This window comes from Diaphorina citri, unplaced genomic scaffold (assembly GCF_000475195.1).
Source record: "Diaphorina citri unplaced genomic scaffold, Diaci psyllid genome assembly version 1.1 scaffold2160, whole genome shotgun sequence".
Taxonomy (NCBI): Eukaryota; Metazoa; Arthropoda; class Insecta; order Hemiptera; family Psyllidae; genus Diaphorina; species Diaphorina citri.
In genome coordinates this window covers 36118-55612 of record NW_007379585.1, presented here as the reverse complement: position 1 = coordinate 55612, position 19495 = coordinate 36118, and the positions used below count along the sequence as shown (strand labels likewise).

Sequence of the window (19495 nt, the reverse complement as noted above, 5' to 3'; positions counted from 1 at the left end):
TTTTCGTAGGTTTGGTTTTGAAAGCGATTACGCGCTACTAAAAGTCTCGCGAGTCTGAAGTTGGGACCTTTTTTTGCCACACACCTTCCGGTAGACGGTTAGGTTGTATTTTTTACGGATGACTTGGGCGTGTTCGGACACACACGTTCTCAGACGGTCTGAAAACCAAAGTTGGAAGCTTTTCCTACCTCAAACCTTCCAATGGTCAACCTAGATTTGTCCAACAATCGAAACGTGAGTGACCGGCCTTACCAAAACCTATTTGCTCATATGAATGTACAAGTTATATTAACCATTCTCCTTTGCCTTATCCCATTTCTATCGAACATCGAACTGTTTGGATAATCATTTGACTAAAGTACCTACCTACTCCATGCATACTAGGGTTGCCAGATCATTTTCAGCCCAAAACGGGACAAGCGACCTAAAACGTAAAAAAACAAACGGGATTTTGGATGAAAATACGGGACAAACTGGGGAAAATACGGGACACGCGTGTCCCGTACGGGACATTTTGAAAAGTGCCCAAAATACGGGACGTCCCGGGAAATACGGGACGTCTGGCAACCCTAATGCATACCGTAGCTTTACCTCGTCACAACATATTCAGTAGAGGAGCTTTTTAGTTTAGAACTTAAAGGTGGGTCCATACGTAGTCGACGGTCGTCGATCGATGTTAATCGACGAGGTGAAACAATGTTGTCCAGGCAGTATGGACGTGATATTCCTACATATCGATATTTTTCGATATTAGGGTAGGTAGGGCCGTAGGGGTATTAGGGAGAGCTCACTATGCAACTGAGCACTCTGAAGTCTGACGTAAGGTTACCCCAATACTCCACTTGTAAAGAATGAAAGTAGAAGTAGATGATATACAAACATTTGGGTAAAAAATATTCTCTCTTTCACACATGGCCTTGTTGCTTAGCCTGAAAATAAATAATTTTTTCTCTTAATTTCCATAGACGGGGAAATATCTGGCTCTAGCAGACTACGATGCTGTGGGTCATAGTGAAGTCTCACTGAAGGAAGGAGACCCAGTGGAACTGCTGAAAGTGGGTTGTGCAGGCTGGTGGTATATTAAACTGGCAGGTAAGACCTGGGTCTTGTTCCATTACTGTTGTTAACGACGGTTTGGTTTTACTTTCCATTTGGTGACAACTTACCCACCTCACCCAACCTGAGTGGTCAGCAGCACGCAATTGCCCAAATGGTCACCCATACGGATACCAACCAAGTGCAACATTGCTTAACTTTAATGAACCATTGGGAATAGGTGGATTCAACGCGCTATCACCACTGGCTTTGTAAAGTCACGAAAGATCTGACCAGGTCACAGAGACATAGGGCGTTTATTATAGCCGATGGTGCTACTTATACCAATACCACTGGCTTTTCTAAATCCAACTTTTCAAGTGACTCCCAATTTCTTCTTCACAGGAAGTCAAAGTGAGGGTTGGGTTCCGGCCTCTTATTTGGAACACAGTGGAAGAAAATCCTCGCGCAGTTGCCAGTCAGTCAGTAGTCAGGCGTCCAACAACACGGAATAAACTGCCCTGTTGCCAAGTTGAGCTCTAAACCTGTACCGTACAAAATTATTTTTTTCTAAATAGGGGGTGTTGTATTAAGAGTGATACTTCAAGACAAAACTAAAACTAAACTTATAACCCACACCGTTTTGGATTTATTTAAAATTGAAAAAGTATTAGTCTTAATGGAACACCCTTTATATTGAATAAAATTTTCCTCTAAAGTCTAAAATGATAAGTTAGTACCTGTACCTACTTATATCAAGATCTTCTTAGCTTATTACACCAACAAGCTGTCTAATTAGTAGGTACATTTCTTACAATAATACCTAAGTTTCAAGTTCCATTTGATTTGTATAGGCTTAACAGGGCTGTTAAGCTAACAGGCTGTTAGGAGCTAAAAAGAAGGTTGGTGAAATCCACCCTGAGGTATTTATTAGGTACCTACCTCTCTAAGTTCATTCTAATTGTGTGTCTTTTTTGATACCTAAGGGCAGCCACACACTGTCAGGTAGTCCTGACAGGTACGCTAGATCACGGCCGCCTGTCAGGTCTACCTGATGAGTATTGAGAACACACATTATTAGGTAGACCTGACAGGCGGACCTGTTCAGGCTGTCCGATTAATTAATAAATTTCTATCCGTAGAGTACCTATTTCTCAGTCTTTTGATTTAGTCATGTGCCGAAAATTAGGAGGTACGTAATAAAAATAAACCTTTCAATCATACAATTATTATTATCTACAATTCTACATATTACCTACTCGTATGTTCATCTTCATACCTTTTATATTTAGTTTTCTTCTACTGCCCCTCCCATATTTATTTCTTCTTTGTTTACCTACTATGTATACAGTAAAACATTACTCTATTCTAGTAAATTATACCTACCCTACTCTTTCTATTTATTATTAGTTATTAAATTATTTGTTGGTACGCTTCTTTTTATATTATTGAATTATTATACATTGTACGTGTAAGTTTTTACTATTTATTATTCAAAATAATTGAAATACAGAACTATTATTCTAGTACCTACTTATATCAAGATCTTCTTAGCTTATTACACCAACAAGCTGTCTAATTAGTAGGTACATTTCTTACAATAATACCTAAGTTTTATGTAGGTATGTCTCTTTACATACTTATTTTGTTGCACTGTATTGGTAGGTACCTAACGCCTACCAAAAAGCATTTTTCCTCCTAGAAAACTTAATGTTTAAAAGTTTAAATTTAAAAAAAAAAAAAAAAAAAAACCCCAAATTCCCCCTAAAATTAAAATCTTTTCGTATAATAAATATTAATAAATAAAATCTTTTCGAATTGCTTTTATATGTTAGTAGCTGTTTGCCCCGAGGAAGGTTCGTTAAGGAGAAAAAATTTTGGGACTCGAACCCGGAACTTTGGAATGTGATCCCGTGGCTTTGGTCCTATAGTTTTTGGCGCAAGAACACGGCAATGTTCTCCAAGCAGAGCCGAAAAAACATCTACCCCGCCGGGAATCGCACCCGGGACCTCGGCGTGCAAGCCTAGTGTAATACCCACTCGGCCACGGAGGTTGCTAATTGTCTAGGAGTTTTTTTGACATTCTGAGCGGTTCTCGAGAAATCCACCCCTGGTCAAGACTTTAAAAACACCCTGTAGGTATAAGTATAACTCACTGTCACTTATTGAGGTGCGTACAGCGACATCATTCACATCTGTGGCAGCCTGGCAGCTCTGCGGCAAGATTTACGCACTAGAGTTACCTTCATATTTACGTACCATATTCCTTTCAAACCCACTAGGATACTCTTCTGAGTTAAAATATACACGGTACATACGAGGATCAGAAGAGTCTTCTAATACAGTAGAACATCAATTATTTCAACCCCAAAATCAGTTCAAAATAGGGCATTTATTAACCATTTTGTTCTTTTGTATCTAAAATGTTTGCCCCTTTTTCATTGTTTTATACGGAATTTTAATTATTTCAACTTTCTATTATTTCAACTAGGTACCCTCGGTCCCAATTAGTTGAAATAATCGAGGTTCTACTGTACACGGTAAATCTTCTTCATATGGGATTCCTTCTCTCACCTGACGCACCTCAACCTATCCCCCCCCTGTTCCCCCCACCAAACACCATCAGCATTCTCCAATACTTATCAGCATGTATTTCCCCCTTCACCATCAGAGCCAGGCAGAAGCTATCCCCTCCAGTATATGCCATAGATGTTGTTAATGTGTGTTAGTACTGTTAGTATGTTTCTTGTGCTGCCAAGCAACTGTTGCTGTATCTGACAATCTGTATCTCTGTTGGCGTTGGATCTAAATATCTCTGTTATCAGAACATCAGGAGATCTGGTAAGTTTTTATGATTCGAAATTTCTGGGCCTTCATTGTGTAGACTTCTAGATTCATGCCCATTTTTGGAGCCTCGTTTTTAGAGCCTTTTTGGAGTTCGATTTTCCGGAAAGAAATGGGTACCATCAGTACCCAAGTTTTGTACCTACCTATTACTTGTTGCTTATTGCTGTACCTATTTTATATGTAATTAATTGTGCTTTTACTATCGAAGCTTCTAATACCTATTATTGTTATACCTCATCTTTTTGGTTTTGGTGGCTACATACGTAGTTACCTATACTTTTACCATTTGGGTATTTTAGCATTTCTGCCTTCCAACTTGGTTTTAAATTTCACAAATTCTTGTATGCTGAAGTTACCTTATTCAAGTATTCACACACATTTGCGTATTATGTGCTATTAGAATTAGACCATATATTTATAACGCTTCAACACCTGTGGGTTATTTTTGATGCATAGATATTCTAAATATTCTCATACCTTACCTTAGGTATTGTACCTACCTATGTACCTACTATGAATAGGTACCCATCTACATATCTACCCACTACCTATTTAATGGATTGTTGACAATTATTTGGGGGAGGGGGAGGCAGGCCTTTAGAAGCTAAAGTCACATCAGGCTTTTCTCTCGTCATTTCACTAGGATTCTCAGCTAGGTACCTACTCACTTTAACCTCATCCAGCCTAAGAGGGGGCGGAAAAAGCCAGCAACACGTATTTTCTCATACGGTCACCCGATACCAACCACGAGCAACGTTGCTTAACAGTGGTGATCCGTTAAACGTGCTATTGCCTCTGGCAGCTGACTAATTCAAATAGTCAGGTACCTATCAAAATGCACATAAGAGTTATTAGGTACCTACCTAAATACTAAATACCCATATGTACCTAACCTACCTTCGTACCTATTTTATAAGACGGTACCTACAAGATTACATACCTACCTATCAAAATTTACACATTTTTCATTGTCAGAGGTAGACGAGACATCTACGAGTATTTCAGTCTAAAGGCCGGTCCAGACGCTCCGTTTTGCACAACGTTTTGTCTCCGCAGTTCAAGACGTTGCAGACAAAACGTTGCGTATGGGCCGGAAAACTGCGCAGTTTTGAGTCCTTCGGGCTGTGACTTGTGATTGCAGTATGCAGATGTATTGCATTGAACACAATATATTTACCTGTCATAGTACTATAGGGAGGTACCTACCAATGTACCACAATGATAGAGAATTAGAGACTATAGGTAATAGGAGTAATAGCATTGAAATGAATTCTACTGTAATGCATCAGTGATCACAATTATACCTACAGACTAATGCCCATTATTTGTGTAATAAGAGTGTTTTGGAGGCTGTCTCACTGTATAAATTAAGAACTTATCTACTCAGTTCTATTCAAATTGAACCTAGGTATCATCAATTTCACCGGATATACCAAATACCTCTGAGTACCTACCCAAGGTGATTTTCGAAAAATATCCATTTACCACTTCGATCGCATCCATTTACCATTTTCCCCCAAAATGAAACCCTTCTTTCTACCTACTTCGTGATTGATGGATTTATCTGTCCACATTAGCCTAGTGCTAGTGAAGACTATAGTTGTTGAGTGGAGCACTGAGGAGTGGCCGAACTATATACCTACATAGAAAGTTTGGTGTTTTGGCACATCCACTAAATTATCACCTTGGCTCTCTCTCTCTCCTTCCCTCCTTTAATTTGCCTGCACCAGATATGTACCTATAACATGAGTCGAAATAAGCAGTAAAAAAAAAAAACTTAATACGATTCCTAGTGTCAATTACATACCTACATAAGGTATTTATTAGGCACAACGCAACGGGTGGATAGGTACTCCTTGCATTTCATGTAGTTCATAGGGCATTGCTCCAGTGCATTTCTTAGGTCCTGCATAGGTCAAACTATTAATGCTATACACTTATGAAATTATTTGATTAACTAAATCTGAAACATGGAACTTCTGAGACAAACATCTGAAACCTGAAAGTCCTGAAACTTTTACTCATCTACAAAATCTTTACAAAATATCCAGGTAGGTATGACGAGTACTGTCAAACATAATATACCACTCCAAACAGAATACAATAAGAGAAAAGAAAGGTAAAGGATTAAGGATTAGAGAAGAAGCTAAGAGGAAGGCAGGAAACAGTTCTTGATAGGATTTCTGATAGGTATTGATAAGCAAAGAACCAAACCTTCACGACAGTTCAAACTTGTCAAAGGTGAGGTCTTTGAACTCTCGTTTATTCGAGTAGTCAATACTCCACGGATCTACTGATAAAGATCCCTATTCCAAGAACACACCTATACAACAAACAGGATGGTAACGCGATGCAGAGAACATTATAGTGGAATAGCTAATGCAGACCAAGGATTATAAGGACTCATGTTCCAAGGAACAATAATCAAGGAGGTGAAAAAACTCGAAAGGAAACAATTAAAACAATTCGACCCGGCAGAAAGAGAACAATCAAAGAATCAAATATCAAACCGGTACACATACATACATGAACTTGGAATAAATAATATTTGAGAAGGAACTAAGAATGATGGGGAAATAGTAGGTACAACAGGATTACAGGAAGTCCGCAGGTTCGAGATACTTGTAAGATATGAACCATTGAGCCGTATAACCTTGACAGGATCAGTAGAACGAAAGACGAAGATTCTTTTATCAATGGTTCGTTTAGGAGGTCTGATAAAGGGAACTGTAACGGCTAAGGTCTTGTAGTCCCAAAAGCGAAGAGAGAAGGAAGACAGGATAAAAGAAAGCCAGCCTTTCCGAGAACGAACCTTATCCGTTCAGGATAAAATCGGCCTCGGGCGGGAATCGAACCGCAACTTAAAAACTTTTTTTTGTCAACAAATTTTCATCATTTTCCCACAGGACGACACAATGTTGACCCGTAAGCAGTGAGACAATTTTCTCAAGGAAACAAATGGCTTCGGAAACTTTGGATCAGCATCACAATGAGGAGGAAGACGAGATTGAAGAGAGGCCCGAGTCACCACTCAGTGATCATTCAGCAGATCAGAACGAACATGACGTCATTGATGCTTCCGCATTTCTGGATCAGCAGAAATGTGGGTGAGTAATTGAGTATCATCAATCATCAGATTTACTTCAAGTGGAAGATTTTATCAAATTTTCATTTTTTAAGTATAACACTTAACAAATTTATTTCTGTCCAAAGTGGGATGGGCCAGCCTAGTAGTTACCTTGGTTTCTAGCGCGTCTGCCTTGTAAGCGCTAGACCGCGGGGTCTATTCCTGCCCGAGGCGGATTTCATCCTGAACGGATAATGTTCGTTCCCGGAACGGCTGGCTTTCTTCTATCCTGTCTTCCTTCTCTCTTCAATTTCGGGACGATAAGATTTTAGCAGTTACAGTTCCCTCTGTCAAACCTCTTTTTTTTATCAAATTGTCAAATTTTCATTTTCTGATTTAAAAAAAAAAAAAAAAATCCATCCAAAGTGGGATATGCAGTATTTCCATATTTAAATTCAGTCGAAGTCAATCGACTATGTGTGGACACAGCTTTAGAGTAACCTCCTATAAAAAATATATAGAAATTAATTATCCATATTGCTATCTATTTTCGTTTCTTCACAATATGGAAGTTTACTTTTTACAGAGTCTGACATTGATTCATCGTGTCATTTGAACGAAATTTTCACAAAACTTTACCTACAGACTAATGCCCATTTGACCATTATTTGTGTAATAGGAGTGTTTTGGAGGCTGTCTCGCTGTATAAATTAAGAACTTATCTACTCAGTTCTATTCAAATTGAACCTAAGTAGGTACATCAATTTCACCGGATGTACCAAACACCTCTGAGTACCTACCCAACGTGATTTTGGAAAAATAATGTTCGATCGCATCCATTTACCATTTTCCCCCAAAATGAAACCCTTCTTTCTACCTACTTCGTGATTGATGGATTTATCTGTCCACATTAGCCTAGTGCTAGTGAAGACTAGAGTTGTTGAGTGGAGCACTGAGGAGTGGGGAGTGGCCGAATTATAGTTACATAGAAAGTTTGGTGTTTTGGCACATCCACTAAATTATCATTTTGGCTCTCTCTCTCTCTCTCTCTCTCTCTCTCTCTCTCTCTCTCTCTCTTTATCTCTCCCTCTCCCTCCCTCCTTTAATTTGCCTGCACCAGATACCAGATATGTACCTACAACATAAGTCGAAATAAGCAGTTAAAAAAAAAAAAAAACTTAATACGATTCCTAGTGTCAATTACATACCTACATAAGGTATTTATTAGGCACAACGCAACGGGTGGATACTCCTTGCATTTCATGTAGTTCATAGGGCATTGCTCCAGTGCATTTCTTAGGTCCTGCATAGGTCAAACTATTAATGCTACACTTTCAGCAATGGACAACCGTATCAAATGGAGTTTAATAGCCCTAATAGGTAACGACAATTTTATTGTTCCTGGTATTTAGTCCACTTGCGCCTTTTCTTCCAATGGTCTTTTGTTTTATTCTTTTGTTCTTTCAATTCATTCTTTACTTGGTTAGGTATCTAACCAAGTAAAGAATGAATAGGTAGGTACTTGATCTCTGTAGGTACTGTATTACTGTATCCTATTTTGTGTTTTGTTTCCTGTAGCTTTCTTAGCTTAACCGAATATAGTTTTGTCTTGTGCCTACTGTGGTAATAAAATTCGGCCGTCATGTCGCGTCCTCTTCAAACGGCGATGTATGGCACATCCACTAACTCTTTTTCCCCCATCTGAAATCTACGTAGACTATTCCACACCATAACAGGATTTTATTATTTTAATGATGAAAACTCAGCCTCCCATGTTTTGTTGTTCTGATGGTCATCAGCGAATGAATGAGTTTCATTCACTTGACCTCTACTCTTCCACATTTTCCCTATTATTGAATACAGATTTACCTACGGACACAGCATACCATAAAGCGTTGTTAAAACGCTTAGGCGTTTTCTTTAAGACAAGCATATTATGTCTGAGATTTTAACAGATTTTTTTTCTCCGGTACCTACTAAACTATAAACTAATCAGGTAGGTACCTATGTATTTTTCTCCGGTACATGGATTAATTAGGTAGGAAGGTCTGATGTACATACATTTCTAGGTATCTACCTACCTAACTAATCAAACAAAAGTTATGCAGGATAAGTAATGTTGGTACTAATCAAACAAAAGGTAGGTAGTCACCTACCTAATCAAATAAAAGAAAGAATAAGCGTGGCTTAATGAACTGGGGAAGGACTTTTAATTGTATTGGAATGCTTTTTACACCTATGGATCCGAATTCCAACATGCCACGAACTCAGCTATTGATTCCTTACCTATCGGTCTCATATCAGGCCTTTTTCACTGAGATCTCAACCAGCTTTTCAATAATACCCGTGCCCCAGACGCCGGACGGTCATCCATAACACAATCTTGCTTAACTTCAGTGATCCAATGAACGAAGCATTGAACGTAAAGGTGTGTCCACACATAGTCGACCAGCCGTCGATCGATGTCGACTGAACCACTGCCTTGATAACGTAGATTCACCTCGTCGATCGACTATTTTTGGACACACATTAAGGCATCTTTCCGAACAACCGAACCACAGGACTCTGCCTTTCACCAAACTTACCACAGTTTACTCGATTTACCAGGTGGATTACTTCTAACGAGTGGCATTGTACAGATCGCATTCACGTTTCTGATTGGCTACATGGGTGCCCGAAGACACAAGCCCTCCTGGATTTCCAACACTGCCGGGCTTATTTGGGTCTCCGCCATTTTCATCTGTTTCGTTCTGTTCAGCTATGATTGGACGCGATTCCAGAGCAACTTTGTTCATAGAGGTGAGAATTCTAGTCAAATCAAAAATTGGAAAAAATCATGTATAGAAGTTCATTAGTCATGAAGCCAACCGTCACGTCAACCGTCTCTTTAGTCTTAAGAGTTTTGTGGCTTCGTGGGTTTTACTCTCCATTCAACGATACGATAATCTATCCACCTCCTGACTTCAACAGTCTGAATGGAGATGGAAAACCCTGCAGGACGCCGCGTGATTGCCCAGATCCAGATGGTAACCCATTCGGATATCAACCACGTTAAACGTTGCTTAACGTGTGATAAATGAGGAACTGGTGCATTCAACGTGCTATCGGTGCTGGCTACTCTGTTACTCTCAAAATGTGTTCACACATATTCGACCGGCCATCGGTCGAAGTCGACTAAACCGTCCACACTGCCTCGATAACATAGATTTACCTCGTCGATCGACGGGCGGTCGACAATGTTTGGACACACCTCAATAAAACATTTTCTCCCACAGATTCCGCCCTGTGTCAGATTCGCTCAGACGTTAACCCCTTCCTGTGGGCCAAACACTGGTTCCTCGTCTTGTTTTTCTTTCTACTTCAAGTGGGCGTCGGGTTAAGCAATGTGACCTACATGAGTCTTGGTCTCTCCTATCTGGATGACAACATTGGGCCGTGGCGCAGTCCGCTCTTTATTGGTAAGATCTTATAGTCATAGATTGAAGAAAATTATCATAGAAACAAAAAGTTGTTGATCATTGGCATGAAAAAGGAGTTACCCAGCACCAACGTAGCATATATGAGGAGCCAAAGGAAATTATTGTGTGTTTTGGGCTAATAACAACGGCACTTTGTTTGACAGCAGGGTTGATATTACTTGATAGAAAATATTGCTTGATCGTTTCATGATTTTCAAGTGTAAAGGTTGACGTCCAATTTTATCCTTCATATTGTATTTTTTCCAGGCATTGCAATGGCGGCCAAAACTTTCGGCCCTCAAATAGGCCACACCATATCGAGCTCAAACATTCTGGCCAAAGTTCCGGTCGTTTTTGTGTTCTCCTCTCTATTCTGGTTTTGTAAGTGAATACATCACATTGGTTTTCAAATTGGGGAGTTTAGGGTAGATTGTAGTGAAATGACCTTTGAGCTTCAACCATACCACCGTACATAGGTAGGTATGTACATATTTCTAAACAAACCACAATATATGGTTCCAGAGAGAGCTGATTTTTCCAGCAAATTGTAGTTCTGTGCTTCTGTCTGATGTGGTCTTTACTAAGATTTCATCTATTGTAACCGCTCAGCACTGAAAATTACCTGGCAACGGAAATACCATTTGCCACCAACAGGAACTGTTCCTTTCCAGAGTTTTCACGCTTTGACCACCTCTTCACCTTTCAGTTGCAGGTATTTCCCTCCTCGGGGTCAGCTTGGTACTGGCCATGTTTCCTCATAAGCTTCTACCGCTGCCCGATAACGATGCCCAGGTGCCGCTGTCCAATAATAGAGTCAACAAGTCTGCCTACTCCCACGCCTCTGGTAAGTCAAGTTACAGCGAAAGTCGACAAAAGGATCTGACGGACGGTGTACAACTCCATACACAAAAAGTCCACTCTGAGGTTTAGATGTAGGGCCAACTGCCCCAAAAGATGGGTTAAGCTTGTACGAATCTATGAAATCTTAAAGGATAATGTATTTCCAAGCCGCGCCGGAATTTGAATCAACGTTTGTGTTGGTCGTATGACAGTACGATCTCGGCACGGAATAGTGTGTCCCCCATATTCATTTTCGCTCAAATAATGGACTAGGGGTATTCCTTTTCACGAGTGTAAAAAGTTAGTTAATTGTGATCGGCCATAAAAAAATTAATACCCTACATTTCGGATGAGCCATCAAAGATCTTCGCTTTGTTTTCCAGGATTCATGGGCAGTCTCTGGAACGTATCGTGAGTTAATCGCATGATTATCTACAACGCCTTGGCCCAGTATGTGTCTCTACACACAGTGGACATCAACCTTTGGGATCCATCAGAGCTTCCTACCTGCAAACTGTCTTCTATATTCCCGTCCTCGATGATTTTTTGACGTCTTTGCTTGCAGAACAGGTTTTATAACAGGTAGGTAGGAGTGTACGGCTGGTATATACGGCTGACAGGTATATGGCTCAATGGCTGAGTGTACGGCTGGTATAGACACTGAACAGGTATGGCTGAAAAGGTTCGTCATCGTCTGTTCAGGTTTACCTGATACCTGGATGAGCACATACACCATCAGGGTAGACCTAACAATGAGTTGGGCTGACCTGAGTAATAGGTGTTAATTCAATCGTGCACTAAGCCTTTCCCGCTCATGTTTTTTAGCTGCTCACCAAGCCTACCCTTCTAAGGTTAACGGAGTAGCAGTACTAACTTCTATATTCCTTGAAAATTTTTAAAACTCCTCAATTCTAATCTCTCTCTTCTCAGATTTTCTTCGCGTTTCCCATTGCGCCTTTGTTCTCCTCATTGCTGCGGGTTACTTGATCAAGAAACATCCGTCCAGCTGCCTCCCAAGCTGGCCGATGGGAATATTGTGGCGGACCACTTTGTCCATCCTGTATTAAATATTCATCACCGTTATGGATCAAGCATGCTCAGCCGGAAAACACTCTATGTCCTACTATAGCAGGTGAGTTGTCTGACACATGATGAGGTATCAGACGTGGCATAAGTTAGGCTTGCCCCAAATATTCCAAAATGTCGGATTCGGGGACGCGAATCCGCGCAACATATTGCGAATCCGCGGAAACATAATCCAGCAAATACCGAGACACAAATAATCGCCAAATCCCGCGACCCATAATCGCGAAATCCACGAACCATAATCATCCCCATATCCGCACACGCGAACATAATCATGCGCGAACATCGCAAATCGCCGCTCCGCGACCATGAATCGCCGATAATCCGCCGACATAATATCGCGAAATTCCCCGCGGGAACATAATCCGCGGAAATCCCGCGTGAACATAAACCGCGAAAATCCGCGAACATAAATCGGGCAGAATCCGCGACGCAACGTAATCGCGAAAATCACATAGGTCACGGATATGTACAATTGTACATAGGTACGATAGGTTCGCGATCTAGGTAACATCCTATTATAAAACAGATAAACAAAATCCAGTCGAACCTGGATAAACGCGAATCCCGAGCAACGCGAATGCGGACCAGCCTCATTTTTTCCGCGTTTAAGGCGGCGTTTAATCAACATATTTCCTCGTTTATACAAGGTTTAACGCAAAGTTGGAGAGCAAACTGATGAAGAGCAGACAAATCGTGAAACAAGGTTATCGCGAAGATCAACTTGCTTATTCTGTCATCCGCGAACCTAATCTCAAAAGTTTACATAATCGGCGTTCCACGATTTTTCTGAACCGTTTATAAACGACGGAAATTGTTCGTGACTAAAACGCCCCTAAATGGAAAAATGAGCTGGACCCGGGACTTCTCGGATCTGAACGAGTGTTCGGACTGTCCCGGCAATTTTGTGTAATCGTGTTTTTGACACTAGAGTAATGGTTATCCTATCAAGTCTATCGTACCTATTTACTAGTTGGTGAATAATCCATCGTAATTACTGTTGATTTCGCCGTTTGTTGGCGGATTTCATTATGTTCGACGGATCGTTCGCGTTTACTTCTCGATTCTCGCGATTCATGCTTCGCTACTTCCTGCTCCCACGTGTTTGAGAAGTCGCCATATTGGGTCGCGGTTTCGCTATTATACTACACAGCGGACTATGGCGATTTTGTTCGGATCTAGTGGTATGGTCGATCTTGCATTGTTGTTCGCGGGATTTTTCGACTATAGTCCGCGGCATCTTCGGCAAGTATGTTCGCGATTCGCGTCCCGAATCGACACTTTTTTGGGATATTGCCAGCATTTAGCCCTGTCTGATAACCTCATCAGTACCGACAACTCAGGCATGCGCTGGCAAGAGGTGCGTCAGCTAACTCTTTACAGGTAACAAGAAGCGTAATAAGATTGGAGCAGTGGCTATTATCCATACTGTTATCTGAAAGTGGTTCTTTTCCTGATTTGTTACCCAGCACTGGATGACCCGTGGCAACCGAAGAATTGCTGTGTGAGATCGCTAAAATTGATCATGTTTGGATTTTCACAGATATGCGTCCTATGTATTACCGAACCTGTTGTCGAATGCTGCCTGCAAAGTCTTGCTGCGATACCTCCAGTGTGTTGGTAGTGCATGAGATTAATATTGCGCGTGGTTAGACATCATCGTAAACGACACTACCACTCACGTCCGTATGTGAGCTTATGTGAAGGAGCCTGACAGACAGTTCAAAGTTTTCCCCATTATGGTATGACGTGATGATGTGATGATATGTGTGTCTAATGTGTGGAATCTTGAATTAAAAAAAAAAAAAAAAGCTTGAGTGGTTTCACCCGTTTTTATTTTGTACCTTCGTAGCAATGAAACAACTGCTACATTAGAAACTTGTTTTGGTCTGTGTGCCCCAAGTTGCCCATCCCCATAATATGTCCCTCATCAAGTCTGATTTTTATCTTTCAGCAGGTACTTCGCGTATGTTAAGGCGGTCTCTTCTTGATCCCTCGTGTGCAGCGTCCACTTTTGTTTATGATTACTGCACTAGTATGTCCCTCATCAAAGTTTGATTTTTATCTTTCAGTACGGTAACTGCCAATGTGTGGCCACAGAGAAAGCTAGCAGCTCGTACTGTCACAAGGATTACTGCGTGTTGAAGAGTGTTGTTTATCAGTTCCTTGATGTTGTTGTCACGGGCCTCCTAATCAGTTGCCGGGTGGGCAGTATGCTGCTTTGCTTCAGGTAAATCATTTAGCGTCCTAGTCCATGATCTGAGATTATGATGTACGCCCGTCTCACATTAGAAATGTAGACGTGCGATTTTCAGTAGCGCATAAGCGCCTGTAAAACAAAACCTATGTCCTATGAAAATGATAGAGAGCCTATAAAGGTCTCTATATTTTTCATAGGTTTGGTTTCGCAGGCGACTATGCACTACTAAAATCGCGCGTCTACGCTTCCAATGTGAAACAAGCCTTAAATTATACCCTCCTTATGTCCTTATATCTTTCACGAACGACAATAGATCATTGAACAAGAGTAATAATACCGATATATCGTGGAAATGGCTATCAGAAACTAGCAGAGGTTCCTTAGGATAACTATACATATGTGTGCATATTTAAGCGCCTAAGGAAGAATGAACTTGGGGTGAGTCAAACGAATTGGATTATTATATTGAGCTTTACCACAATGACCTAGATCTGTCACAGCCTCCACGCAATATTTCGTCATCACTAGTTTCATCAGCAAGGGATTTCTCCGTTTCCTCACGTAATACACGCTCTCCTCGGTCTTGAGGATACCCTGGCTGTAATGACGTGTCTTCTAGAGTCTCAATACTACAAGAATTCCACTTCTGATATAGTGGCGTCTGCCGGACATTGGCTTCTTTCAATTTTTTGATAACCACATCCACAATAGTCCATCCCAAATCGGAGACAGCGGAGAACCCATCCCTCGTGCAGGTGTCCACGAATTCATCAATGTCAACCTCACACTTGATCAACATTGGGTGAAGAAACTCCCTGTAAATGAATTTGGAACCTCTGGTGGCAGGGTATATGAGCCATAGAATGAAGATGATCTTGATTTCGTAGTAGAACGGGAACCAAAAGCCGAGGAAAAGATCGAGGAAGATTTCGGTAAAAGTTAAGAATAATGCGGACACAATCCAATAGGTTAACCAGTGAAGTAAAGCTGGGGTGTCGTTGAACTTGAGAGCTTTGTAGGAAGCATAGCCAGGATACAGAGTACCAAGCCCGAACGTGATCAAGCGACACAATGAATAGGGAAGCATTTTATAAGCAAATGGTTGTAGAACTTGTAAAATATCAGTGACGAATTTTCATTTCATACGTAACTTTAAAATGGAATTATTAAAACTCGAAAATTGAATCCAGAGCGAACTTTGTAAACTGTCAGATCAATGCAACGTTGTGGTTTCATCACAATTTGGAGATTTTCAAGCCAACAAATCGATTTAAAACTAGCCCATGGTTCATGGGTGGTATAATATAACTACACGCCAGTCTTGAGCCGGCTACCTGATGACGGTTGTTCCAAATGGAGTAAAGGAATCTATACTGAACTTGTCCTACATTTACAGCTTTTACCTTTTAGTACACTTATAGCATATGAATATATTTGTCCGATATGATTGTGAATGGTTAGTTAACTAGACAATATTACATGGTTTTCATTACAGATGTGTCAGCTCCAAAGATAAACCTCTAGTGGTCAGTCTAGAGATCTTCATCTCAATGTTGTTTGCGTTTGGTCCAGGCAAATATTTGTACTCGTTGGCTCTGAAAGAGTCCTGTATCCTGCCAGACGCCAATATGGTTCATAACTGTAAAGTGTACAATTCTACCAACTTGACCACATATGTCAATATTCTCAATGTTTGTAAGTATCCAGCTTAAGTATAACCTCTTTCTCCTAGGACTTTGTGAGTGGAAGAAGGGATCTTTGGTTGAAAGAATGCCTTTTTAAAATGCAAAGTAACAAAACTAACCAAGATAACATGTGGAATAATTATTCTATGGCACTTTCGTTAAAAGCTTTTCTTCCTTAGGTAGAAAGTAGGTACCTACTCTTGAAAGATCATATCTCTTTTGTCGTGACTTAGCCCAGGAATTATCGGTAATGTTTGAATTTCAAAATGTTCCCAATCGTTTCAAATTCTCCCATATCGGTTTGCAGGTCTCCTGATCGCGGGTGCCGGGTTCTACTCGGTTGTCTACACCTGTGTCGATCACATCTCCTTATTCGGAGAAGTTGTGCAACCCAAACCGAGCTCAACCCAAGAAGAACCGCAGTCCAAGCAAGTCAACGGTTCAACGCAGCAACCGAAGAAGTCGATTCTGGTGAAACCGACCAAGTTACCTGTGGGAAAAGACGCGGATATTTTCGTCAATTGCAACAATCCCGAATTGGAGCCGCTGTTTATGAATATTAATGAGAAGCCATTGCAGACCTCGCCTGTAAGGGATTTGGACGTGGACTCAAATTCGGACCGGAGCTCTGGGATTACACTGCGCAAGGGTGGATTCCTGACCACGCTTCTATGATACCAAAGATATCAAAGTTGAATTGTTCCCAGGAAGAACGGCCTAGGTTATTTTTGCTCCTAACATAGGCCCTTCCTCCTGGGAACAATTGAGTTGTTGTATAGCTGTGTATAGTATTTTGTCAATAGCCTTTATTATCTTTATCTATAATTATAGTACACGATTTCCCGATTTCCAGGTGAACATTTTGACCGCTTTGGTACTATAATTCCTATTCCTAGGCATTCAATTTCATCTGTACCCATCATTAGGAGTATGTGCACCTACCTAATTTGAGATAGGTTGAATATATGACCATGATGACTAGGTAGGTGACTATTTGTAAAAAATTGTCTAGTAAATAATTATTTTGATTGTACATAAAATCGTCTCACTGTTACCTTTCGCTAAATCTTCTGTCTATTATGTAAATAAATTAAAATCTACCATACTATACCTATTTCTAATAGTACATAAGTATTTACGAAATAATAAAAAGCACTGTTTTTACTTTCTTTCCGATTTTGGAATGGGGAATGCTTCTTAAATTGGCCCTCTTAATAGGTAGTTCGAAGGGGCGATCTCTTTTGACTTTGGATAGTTGCAATTTTCCAATTTTATTACTATGTACCTACCATTGAATATTCGGATAGAAATCCTGTGGATTTTCACTGAAAAGGACTAGAATCAGTCTGTAGTCATGGGAGAAGAGGGGAGCACAAAGATTAAGGAGCGCGGCAGCTCTCCGCCCCGCCAAGTCAAGAAAGTTTGACAGTACTACTAGACTCTAGAGACATTATACGCCACAGACCAAGTAGCCATTTTCAGGTTCCGCTGTTTTTTACTCATATTTCCCAACGACCTTGCGGGAAATGAAGGATTTTTCAGTGCACTGTTTTAAGTGACCTCAGTTATCCATCGGTAAAACACACCTTACACCATTGACCTTATTCCTGCGGAACTTTAACTCCAATGGCCACCTACCCACTACCTATATCTAACAAAAGGTACTTGAAACGCGGTAATTTTATAGGTAACCTTGTCATGCAAAATACTCGGGCATACCTAAGACTTACAAGTGTAAATGAAGACACGGTGTATGGAGTTACATTTTCTATCCGAGCGATTTCCAACTTCCATATGTAAGCGGGCCACATGCTACATTGTCAGATACTTCGCGGGCCACAAACACATTAGAGGAGACCCGTATCCTGGATTCTCTTGAGGGAATGGGGTGGATACTCCATTTTCGGAATCCACCCCATAGTAAAAGAGCAAAAATCAAGCCCGAGGGGACCCACCCAACAAGGTCCGAAGGCCACAAAAATGGTCTGGCGGGCCAAATGTGGCCCGCGGGCCCCCATTTTGTAATATCTTTCGTTCTATCCTGAAGTTCCATGTTACAGCTGATTGAATCGTAATAGCACAGAAACTACAAATCTTGCCTGTGGCATATATCATTCATTTCCGCGTCCGAAACAAGTCTTAACAGTGTACTGGCTACCTTAACTGCTGACGGTCTTATGGAAAAAAGTCCAATTTACCCAAGTTAACATCCAAACTTGTGAAAGGGTTACGTACAAGTTTCGGAGCACACCCTGTAACAAGTATAGCTAAAAAGTCCAAAGTGTACTGGTTACCTTAACTGCTGAGGTCTTATCGAAAAAGTCCAGATTTTGACCCAACTTAATATCCCGTTTAGAGGGCAAGCTTCTGGGACACCCTGTCAAAGGAATATTTTCACCCGGTTCTTTCCCGAAGTAGAAAATAAATTAACAGCGAAGACTTAATGGGTATCATCTTTCTCTCTCAACTATTAGAGAAAGGCTGTTCTACACACGGGTGGTAATGATCCAGTTGCGGCTTACTTGGAGTGATGTTTCAAGTCATAGAGCAGGAAAAATGAGGACCAACGGAATTTTTCTTTGTTCTTCTCTACGGGACCTTCTACGATACCCCGAGGATAAACTGCATTTAAATCATACCCGATGCTATTAGCGGTCTGAAATTCAGGGTGTGCCCCTTGGCTTTGGATTTGATGTGCAGCTCTTCAGACTCTTTATAGAGTACTAGAAACAGGGCTGTCCAAGAGAGATACCCGAGCGGCCGCAAGACAGACCGCCACCTGTTAGAGAGTTGGCGGCCGCCAAAAACTCAACTCTCGGCGGGCGGAGGGGGGTGGCCTGGTGTAATGTAATTATAATATTATAATATAATTTTATTTTATTATGAAAACTTACCACATGTGACATTAGTGCGATTTCTGTGGACACTCTGCAGCTGACACAAGTGCGTGAATATCGACATTCACGTCTTCGGTACACAAATGTAGAAGGTCTATCCCTTTTTGGTCCAAGTTTTTTAGGCGGGCCTTCGTGGGCCGCAAGAATGAGCTCGCGGGCCGCGGGTTGGACAAGCCTGGTCTAGAACTACAACCAACCTACTTAATAGGTAGGTATGTAGTTATGTAGGTACCCCTTTTAGAACCCTTGTGTGAATTTACCTACCTACTCCATTCATAATATTATCCCAATATACTGACACGTGGGACGTAAATTAGTACCTACTTAGTATATCTACCTAGGTTACGTACCTCCCTAAGGTCCGAATATTCTGTTGGTAC

At 40.9% G+C, this 19495-nt stretch overlaps 3 protein-coding genes across 3 annotated transcripts in view; 2 read left to right on the top strand and 1 right to left on the bottom strand.

The window, feature by feature from the left end:
* Window positions 1-1778, top strand: part of LOC103518348 (putative neutrophil cytosol factor 1C) — a 5739-nt gene extending 3961 nt beyond the window's left edge. The window contains exons 2-3 of the mRNA XM_008483411.3: window positions 966-1092; window positions 1441-1778. Coding sequence (XP_008481633.1) covers window positions 966-1092; window positions 1441-1550 — 237 coding nt within the window. The 3' untranslated portion in view covers window positions 1551-1778. The remainder of the gene's footprint in view (window positions 1-965; window positions 1093-1440) is intronic.
* A 7762-nt stretch (window positions 1779-9540) lies between these two features.
* LOC103518351 lies at window positions 9541-17295 on the top strand. The gene is made up of 8 exons (XM_008483414.2): window positions 9541-9748; window positions 10225-10407; window positions 10675-10788; window positions 11114-11251; window positions 11631-11658; window positions 14387-14563; window positions 16029-16228; window positions 16526-17295. The coding sequence occupies exons 1-8, from the start codon at window positions 9616-9618 to the stop codon at window positions 16891-16893; spliced, it is 1341 nt and encodes a 446-aa protein (XP_008481636.2). The 5' UTR covers window positions 9541-9615; the 3' UTR covers window positions 16894-17295.
* Window positions 14971-15767, bottom strand: LOC103518347 (receptor expression-enhancing protein 4-like). Its single transcript, XM_008483410.2, has one exon. It carries the CDS (start codon window positions 15618-15620, stop codon window positions 15006-15008), a length of 615 nt encoding a protein of 204 aa, XP_008481632.1. The 5' UTR covers window positions 15621-15767; the 3' UTR covers window positions 14971-15005.
* Window positions 17296-19495: the final 2200 nt, after the last annotated feature.

Excerpts from the sequence above, each read along its gene's own strand:
- LOC103518347 (XM_008483410.2), bottom strand. The coding sequence starts at position 15,620 with ATGCTTCCCTATTCATTGTGTCGCTTGATCACGTTCGGGCTTGGTACT.
- LOC103518351 (XM_008483414.2), top strand. The coding sequence starts at position 9,616 with ATGGGTGCCCGAAGACACAAGCCCTCCTGGATTTCCAACACTGCCGGG. Across the intron at positions 10,789-11,113 it reads CTCCTCTCTATTCTGGTTTT|TTGCAGGTATTTCCCTCCTC; the intron begins GTAAGTGAATAC and ends TTCACCTTTCAG. Across the intron at positions 14,564-16,028 it reads AGTATGCTGCTTTGCTTCAG|ATGTGTCAGCTCCAAAGATA; the intron begins GTAAATCATTTA and ends TTTTCATTACAG.